This window comes from Alligator mississippiensis, chromosome 13 (genome assembly GCF_030867095.1).
Source record: "Alligator mississippiensis isolate rAllMis1 chromosome 13, rAllMis1, whole genome shotgun sequence".
NCBI lineage: Eukaryota > Metazoa > Chordata > Crocodylia > Alligatoridae > Alligator > Alligator mississippiensis.
The window spans coordinates 47,334,119-47,343,720 of NC_081836.1; the positions used below are offsets into that span (position 1 = coordinate 47,334,119).

Genomic DNA, 9,602 nt, shown 5'->3' on the forward strand with positions numbered 1-9,602 from the left:
CCTCATGTACCAGCCTACTGAAAATTCATTGTCTGGAAGCATGATTTAAGGGCAAAATTGAAATGGGAGAGGGGGTGGAAGTAAAAGATAGGTTAGTTGAATAATTTCAAGTAGAGCCCCTTTCAAGCCCCTTCCACTTCTTACTGTATGCTTTACCTTTTTAATAAGAAGCTATTTAGAGGGTGGCAGATGGGCACTGGGGGAGGGGCAGGGAGGAACCCCACTGTCTGCACACTGCCCTTTTAATAAACAACTACTGTGTAGTGATTCAATATTTCAGCATACAGACTTTATAAAAATATACAGCTACATGTTTTCCTAAATTAAAGAATATGGTTCAAAGGCTGTGCAGTCCCTAAGTGGGTCTGATGGGAAATAATTACATGCTTTTTGAATTTTAACATTCCAACAGTAGAATTAACTATGTTCTTTTGAACATCTTAGGAAACGCCAACCAAAGAACTGGGAAATCGTGCAGTGGACTCGAAACACAAGGACCCTGATGTCACTTCTGTCCCTTCTTCCGGTCTTAGTTACTTGAATAGATTTACAAATTCAGAAAGCTCTACTGATGAAGAAGGTACATATCCTTAGCAAAAGTCTATTCAAATAAAACCTAATTCTGGGTTTTTCTGGTTATAATTTAAATTGTGGTTTTAGTGAATATCCCTATTAAACAGTTATAATCAAATATGTAATGCTGTTTCAAAAGTATGTCATACAAAATCTTTGGCTTTGCTTTGTATTGGTAGTTATGCTTTGGCCAGATGCTGTTCCTAGTAGGCTATGACAGCTCATACCTCTCTGAGTTTTAGTCTATAAGGATGCTTGTAGATGAGCTGGAAGGCTGTTCCAACATCAGCGCGTCAGAGCACACTCGATTAATTGAGTCTGCTGGAGTGTAGTAATTACCGCACTCCAGCAGTCTCCTGTGTTTCACGTATTAGTGTCCCCGAGCTTCAAAATGACAGTGGGGGCACTTGAACTAATGCTTGTCAAACAAGCTCTAGTTCAAGCACTGCTGCTGGCATTCTGCAGCATAGGGATGCTGATACACAAGGCACTGTGGAACTTTAATTAGAGCAGCTCTCAGAGCTGCTCTAATTAAAGTGCCCTGCTCCCCCACCCCCAGAGCGTGTTAAATTGTCTTAAGGTGCTGTCCACCCTGCCTTCTGCCTAACTTCAGACAAATGGAGCTGAGTACTGTTAGCTGATGGCTGAAATGTTATTTAGATAGCATGCTGGGGTTTGGAAAACTATATCTGGTCCTGCAGTGAGTTTATACTATTTGTCCTCATACAAGTATTTAAATGTGTCCTCCAGTTTCTACATGAGACATTTACTGTGCAGTTGACTAAGTAACTGCAGTAAATGCCTCGGCATCTACATGGGTGTAGGTTGTAGCCGTGTTGGTCTAAGGACATAGGCAGACAAGGTTCTTTGGGTGAATCGGATATCTTTTATTAGACCAGCTTAAATAGTTGGAAAACAATTATTAAGCAAGGTTCACCCAAAGAACCTTGTCAGCATCTACATGTTATTTGCCCCACAATGCTGCCTGTGAGTCTTGAAGCTGATCTAGGCTAGTCCTGTGCCATTCATACAGCTCATGAGACCTGATGAGTTTGACACCCCTGCTGCATAGCATTTAAAAGCTGGAGATCCAGCTGTTTTCTGACAGAAAGCAATAATTTCTAACTTTATCAGTTCAGTAACAGCCACCACAATCATATTATTCTTCCTACCATACCAAGGTTGTAATAAGGATTATTGGGGTTTTATGGCCCCTGATATTGTGAACTGTCCAATCTAATACCAGAAATGTAGTGATTTAGCGGACCAGTTTCTTTCCATATCCATTTGTAGAACCAGCGGCTCCCTTAAAATATGAAACTTTTTTGGTGATGTTCCTATTTGTGATCAGCAGTTATTGTTGGTGTCCAAGTTTTACACTGAATAAATGAAATCTTCCACTGCTTATGGTTAATCTGATTTTAGCACTACCTTGAGTTGTATATCTTGGTTGATATATAGTTGCTTGTTTGTTTTAGGTGGAGGTTTTGAATGGGATGATGATTTCTCTTCCCCGGAGCCTTCTTTTATATCTAAGGCAGCAAATAACCTCATTAGTTCGAAGCCATCTCTTCCAACATCAAAGTACTTTTCCCCACCCCCACCTTCCCGGGGTCCCGAACAAAACTGGTCACATTCATCACCTTATTCAAGGTTCTCTATTTCTCCTGCAAACCTAGCAAGTCTTTCTCTCACACATCTTACAGATTCAGATATTGAGCAAGGAGGTAAGTGATTTCATTTCCTTTCAAGTAGGCAATCTATATTATAATCACCAGTACTTTTGTTTTGTTTCGTTAAGCTCTTCAAATTTGCTAACCTGATCTTGCATTTAAATCTTATGTAGTGACACAAATACCACCAGTGCTATTGGGGAACATATGCAAGTATTTACCTTTTTATAAATCAAGAAAAACAGCTTTTTAATGTTAAGATCTTAACTGGTTCTTCTATTTAACTGTCACATCTCTTATGTTAAGTTGAGGACGTTTGGCTGCAAATCACATTTGATTCTTGTGATACACTTTTTTTCTGGAGAACAGTTAATGATGTTTCCAATTTTGTGTTTAGTTTGTTCCCAAAGTGTAGCTAGAAAAATCTGTGAGGTTTCTTCATTAGCTGCTGCTCTGGGGATCTTTGGAAAGAAACCAACTTCTGCAGCACTTGAAAGCCTTTCTTTCATTGCCCAGTTACAGATCATACTTGATTTATTTTTATTTTGCATGGTAAGGGCACTAGGTGGAGGAATAGATCATTGTATTGGGATAAATTTATTTGGTTTATACTTGAGGTATTTTTTAAGGAAAAGCTTTCCAGAGAATCTCCTTGGAATTTCAGGGAGGGGTTAGAACTTAAATTGGTATGTGTTGGTGGAAAGGATTCCTTTGCTTTAAGAAGGGCACTGCAATCAGCCTGTGGATAGTAACTTTAAATATTACAGATATTTCTTTATTGAACAGTGTCCTATATATCTTTACATCTACCAAAATGTTCTCTTTTGCCTTTTAGTACCAAAAATCTTAAGAAGTGGTGGAATAAGAATAGGAACTGATTTGAAAATCAATCCAGAACATAATTTTATCAAGAGAGTAAAAATAAATATTACTGACTGGTGAAGTTCCCTGGTGCTCAAAGTTTATTAACTGATTAAATCAGTACTACAGAGTGTTGTTTGCACTTGGCATTATGCTTACTGATTTAGATATTTGTTGCTTAGTAACTTCTTGATAAGAGATGTTATTTTGGAGATCATACATTACTTTCTTTTGTGCTAAGGGTTGACATTGAACTGTGAGATTTAAGCAGATGTGCCTGTGTATGAATGTGCCCCAGCTGTTTAACTTTGAGGAGCTGAAAGTTAAAGGAGGGAAATATTAACCACGACTTCACCCAGACAAGTGTTACCCACAGTGACAGGTTCTAAGGAAAGGTTTTGCCGAGAAACGAGGAAAAACTTGTACAGAATTTTTTATTATTATTATTAAAAATATATATTGAGTACCTATATCTTATGACTTTCCCTCTCCTTACAGGAAGTAGTGAAGATGGAGAGAAAGATTAGGCAGATTCCCTGGAATTATGCTTGAGATGCATTCTGGACTAATATCTGATAAACTTGTGTGTCTGAATTTATATGGGTCTGGATGTAAAATACAGATAACTGAGAAACACAAAGAAATGGAAGTAAACACTGAAAGCAATGTTCAATCAGGACATTAATTTGAATGTGTATTTAACTTTGTAACATATTTTTAAATCAGTGCAATTTGCTTTTCATTATAAGATGATTCTGCCGCTGTTTTCAAGTACTTGAAGTATTTTTCAGACAATTGTAACAAACACTTAAAGCTATTACACTACATTATGATTTTATGTATGGGATTGTATAAACTATTTATATTTTTCCATGTAGTTCATTATCTATTTGAACAAACATCCGTTGTAGAATTCTGTGTAATTGTCCTGTGCAACAGGAGTCTATGTTGCTGAAACTGTATGAATGATAGTTGGTAAGTAGTGAGCCATATTTATTCTAAAAGAGATCACTACATGTTGTTTTGCTTACTGCGATTGCACTATGGATTATTCTTCCCATATTCCCCAATATCATACAAAATCAAAATATTAAATTTTCCAAGGAAAATAAGACAAATTGAATTGGCCCAGTTAACCAGTTTGATTTGTCCTGTTTTGAATGTTTAGCTGTGCACGGTACTTGTAAAACATACCTAACTTCGGAGTGATATCTTAAAATTGCCGGAATCTTATATGCTGTAGCATTTCTAAGTGATAACTGATCACAGATTGTTAATCTCCATATTTTATAGGAAGTTGGGGGAGAGAATGTTTGAGATTCTGGAATCTATTTCAGATTACAAAATGCGTTACAGTAGCACCTGCCTATTATCATATTTAAGAACCTTCTGACATTTCCATTACATTACCTGCTTTGGAGAGAGGTAGGATGTTTTGGCCCTACAAAATGGCTTTGAAACCAGGTGTGTTATATAAGAAAAACAAACAAACAAACCTAATTTCAGTTTAAAAAAAATAAATTAGGTACTTTTGACTCCTCACTTTTTTTAACATCCTGTGAATTCTGAAGACCAGTTTGTTGTCTTATTTCTCTTGACTGTAGATTTGGTCTTCCATGCCTCCTCTCTCTCTCTCTTACTATAAAAACAGTTGAATATTAGGGATTAATGGTTGGGAACTTTAGCATGCTAATAGAAACCTTGCTTTAAAGCAGAGTAGTTAGTTAATTGGCATTCAGGCTTTGTCACCTAGAAGAGTCCAGGCCTGCATGAAGACGTCTTTAGGACCCCATGGGACTGCTTGAAACGTGCACTGACGCAAAGATGTAAAATAGTAGAGCTTGCCATGAAGATGTCCAAATGAAGTGAATATGGTCTTCCCTCCTGTCCAGCAGTAGCTAAGTATGTTGTCTTAGCAGGTTCCCTTCCTGTCTCACTCCAAAGTAAGTACTGTAGGGCAATAATCCCCTAGCCTTTTGAATGTGTTACCAAGTCACTGACTTGTGGGTAGCTTAAAAAGAAAACTGAAATGAAAACTAAGCTTTGTAGTCAGCCAGTCTGTCTGGCTGCACAGCATACTGCAGCTTAGCGACAAACTTTTTACGGGGCTTTTAACTTAAGGCTAGTTTTTCTGTTGAGCGGGTCTGAGCACAGCACAGCTAAGAATAGTGATAATCTTCTGCAGCATGAAAAAACTTGCTTTTTTCAGCTGTGGTAAGCTTTTATATTACGTTTTTATATACAGTTTGGTTTAAAGCAGGGTATCTGTTTTAAGTGACAGAAATATAAAAATAGTGCTTCTCAAGCATTGTTTTGCCCTGAGAAGCAGAATGGCTTCCATGCCTATCAAAAGATAGAGTAGTTATAGATGCTTTAAAGTTGCCAATGTATTGCTGACATGCTGAGTGTCTTACTGAGGAGCTCAGGTTCAGAGGAAATCTGTGAACTGGTTGTACGTTAGTGTGAAATGAATAATATAGCATCAACTCCTTTGTAGACCTTTCCAACACATTTAATAAGTGAAGCCACTTGTCAATATGTCCTTAAAGTACATATTGTAAGAGGTTTAAAGGAGCCATTATATTGTGTACTCTTACTACCTGTTAAAATTTAAATGGTAGACTTTTTGCAAGAAGCATTGTGGCCTGTTCTATAATACTGATTTTTAAAAGTCCTTAAATTCACACACGCCAGATATAGATATTTTATATCACTCTAGTACTTCTTTCTAACTCTTATTTCCATACAGAAGTTGGGATATTCAAAATTAAGAATGAAACTCCATTTGTTGGGTCTCCAAAGAAAGCGTCAACTTATAAATTGAAAAGTCTGAAGTTCCCCACCATTGGACAAGTTGCTTGTCCTTAATTATGAATTCCTTGACTTTGAACATCATTTCTGAGGTGCTCAAGTTGTTTGAAAGGGATGTAGAGATTTGGTTTCACTTCTGTTTCTGCTGTAAATTTAGAAATTCAGATTACTGACTAAATTGTGTAGGCAAATGAATAGCCTTTTACATGCAACACTTCAGGTTTTTCCTCAGTTACATGGGATTTTAGCTCTAGTGTGTTAAATCTTGCATAATAAAAGTTGACTTCTGTGTCCAAATGAGCTGTTTGCAAATGAATTGCCAAATGGGCATTTATGTTCAAAAGGGGATTGTGAGGATATTACTCAAAGCAATATGCTTTTTTAGCTACATAACAACAAATATTTAGTTAACCCTGTGAATTGCTACACTTCCTTAGTCTCGATGGATTTTAATTGCAGTACAGTTCACTGGGTTAGAACTGTTATCTACAATTTTTTTGGAAGTATATGTAGTTAATGTTGACCAACTATTAGCAGTGTTTCCAGGGGGTAAACCCATATTCAAAGAATCAGTAGCACAATGAAGGCAAATTAAGTGGAGTAATTCAAAGGTAACATATTGGAATAATTGGGTTAAGGCGGGGTTCTACCACGTGGGCCATACACTTAGTTCTGTAATTTCTTGCACTGGTTACTCAGTTGGTGATAGCAGTTTTAGAATTATTTGTATCTGTTTTCAGTAGTTTGTGAGGACAGGCTCCATTTTAATTTCTTCTGTAGTAGGAAGTCTTGATTATTAAATAGTAATGATATTGTCTTGATTTGGCTATTTAAATATTTTATAACAAAGAGGCTGTTAGCAATTTAAGATGGAAGTTGATTTAAATTATTTGGCACAGAAAGTCTAGTTTAGAAATTTGTAGAGAGGTCAACAAAGTAAGGGTGTCCATTTGTAAATTTTGAAACACCTGTACCGTCCCAGATACCTTACCATCAGCTGTATGTTGTGTGTGTATACTGCCATTTCCATGGAAAGTGGCTAATTAACTACTTTGTTCATATCCTTGGTGATGCACTAATGAAAGCCATTCAAGCCTCTTTCTTTTATCAGTATTTTAACTAGTAGATTTGTATGTAGTATTGAGTCTTTCTCTCCCCCCCCCCCCCCTTGCTTCCCCCCAGGGGGCTGGTTAGTAGGAGTTGTGTGGTTTTTAAACAGTTAAGCACTATGCTAAAATATCAGTGGTAAGTCTGGTGTTAGTGATATGGCTATTTATGTTGGATTCAGAGAGAGGTGGAATTGAAGTATATTAGCCTTATAAGAAATAGCCTTAAAATAAGAATGGAGTGTACAAAATTAATTCAGCTTTAAATCATACAAAAAACATCCTTAAATATTAATGGATTTTGGTTCAAGACTTTGATATGAAAACTCTGGAGGGAGAGTAAAAGATCATATAAATGTATTGAAAATAAGTATTTGTAATACCAGCAGCCTGTTTTTCAGATAAACTTGAATATGACTTACAATTATTAGTTTTGTTTATTAAATTGTTTGAACTTGCACAGTTGTAGGTGTAACTTAATGATAAATGGTACTCATGTGTATATATATATAATGTTTAATTCTATTTGTAAATGAGGAACTATGTAACAAAATCATAGGTATGAGGTTTTCCTATTGTAATTTAATACAGGTATGAGGTTTATGGCAATATATCATAGTTAATAAAATTTCAGGTCAAATTGTCTTTAAATTGTGTACATTTTTAAATTGTAATTTCTACTGTATATTGATTATCATGCATAGTGTGATTCAATAAATTGCCTGTAATTTAAAAACACTATTTAATATTAAAAAATAAAATACGGTTATATATTTATAACTTCTGTGTCTGTTTGTTCATCCTTAACAAACTTGTTCAGCTTATGCTTTACAGTGAATTAAATTATTGGAGTTCCCAGAAGCAAAGTTTAAGCGTGTTCTTTAGTATGTGATGCATAGTCCCACACTTCTCAGCCTACACACAACCATCTGTATTAGAGATTTATATTTTGATACCAGACTCTCCATTTATCTCGCCTCATCTTAACTTTGATATGCATGGACAGCCAATAAGGAAGCAGTATTCAAAGTACAAACCGAGTAGAAATTAAGTTTAAATCCCTGAGACTTCTGGGGTATTAGCACTTCATAACCGTGCAACCCCCTGGCAGGTAGAGAAATGAGGTGGAGTGCCTAAGGTTGTGGTTGGACAGGAAGTTTCTCTGAAATTACTGGTGAATCCTGTAATCACTGGGCCATCTTCCTTACTAATGACAACTTGTCAGAATTCATGACTTGTGCTGCTTTGACTGCTCCACAGTGCCCGCTATTGCCATGTTGGATCATTATTTTGGTGCTGACACTGAGGGAAAGAGTTCTGCCTCTTGAATCACAATTTTACTTATTTCAGTAGCTTGGTACTCAGTTGGAAGTCTACTCTTCTATCCGAAATCTTTTCAGCCTGTGAGGTCAGATGGCATTGCAGCACCACAGGCTTGTGTGCTCTTTCCTCAAGTCTGGATTTTTGACTTGAAGACATCAGTTGAAATACAGAGTGAAAATATGGATGAACTGTTCTTGAATTGTTTAAAGTTACTATTATATGTATTAAATGCACTAATGAACTATTCTTCAGCTCTCTTTGTGTAAGTTCTCTGGTGGCAACTCCTTAACAGATTGTTATTGGGGGGGGAAAAAACTTGCATGTTACTCAGGCTACAATTACTACCTATTTTTTTGTAAATATGTTATCTGCCTAAAGGGCAGAACCTAAATCCTAGAATGTGTACTGAAAATTAGATATCAGGTCTAAATATTGCAGTTGGGCATACTTTTTTCCCCGTTACAAAGAGGACTGTGGGGAATTCTTAGCTTTTTTACCAGTGATTTAGTTTGTGGATCTCATACATTGTAAAAGGACTGATTCTGTCTGTAAGGAATCCCCCACCGTGATGGAGGTGCACTTGACAACAGCCTTACAGTGGTGCTTTGTGATTTTTTTTTCTGTCATTTTTATAATTTTGAAAACCTATCCATTGCAACCAGATCTTGCTCCCCATGGTTTGCATGTTGAAATTCTTAACAGATCTCTTCAGGGAGAGGTAAGGCTTAGACAACATCCCCTTCGCTGCATGGTGAGGAGCTGTGGAAACAATCTCATTGTCTTCTCCAGTTCACTGCCTCTTCTGCTGCCTGTGGCACCCTCAACACAGTCCTCATCATCTTGTGCCCTGTTGGGGATGGTGGATGACCGGTATTTAGCAGAATTCACAGATTTGTTAAAAGAGGCTGACAGGGCCGCGACTGAGCGTAGCGAAGCTGCTGAGCGCAGGTCAAGCATGCACTGGGCATGAGCTAGGTAGGATTAGGCTCTGTAAATCCATAGCCAGGCTCCCCACTTCCACATGCTCTGCTTCATCCTTAAGCAGCCACAGCATGAGCTGGAGCCCCCTGAAAAGAGGAGCAACAGGGAAGTGGTGGTTCTTCGCGGTAGCCTGGCCTGCCCCCAGCTTCCGCTTCTCATATTTCATTGATTTCATAGACGTTTGGGCTGGAAGGGATTTCGAAGATCATCAAGTCCAGCCCCCCACCTCAGGGGCAGGAAGGCAGCTAGGGTCGAAGGATCCCAGCAAGATAAA

At 37.4% G+C, this 9,602-nt stretch overlaps 1 protein-coding gene across 1 annotated transcript in view; it reads left to right on the forward strand.

Moving 5' to 3' along the window:
- LMTK2 (lemur tyrosine kinase 2) overlaps positions 1-7,804 on the forward strand; it is a 73,179-nt gene extending 65,375 nt beyond the window's left edge. The window contains exons 12-14 of the mRNA XM_019494770.2: positions 445-580; positions 2,052-2,300; positions 3,606-7,804. Coding sequence (XP_019350315.2) covers positions 445-580; positions 2,052-2,300; positions 3,606-3,634 — 414 coding nt within the window. The 3' untranslated portion in view covers positions 3,635-7,804. The remainder of the gene's footprint in view (positions 1-444; positions 581-2,051; positions 2,301-3,605) is intronic.
- Positions 7,805-9,602: the final 1,798 nt, after the last annotated feature.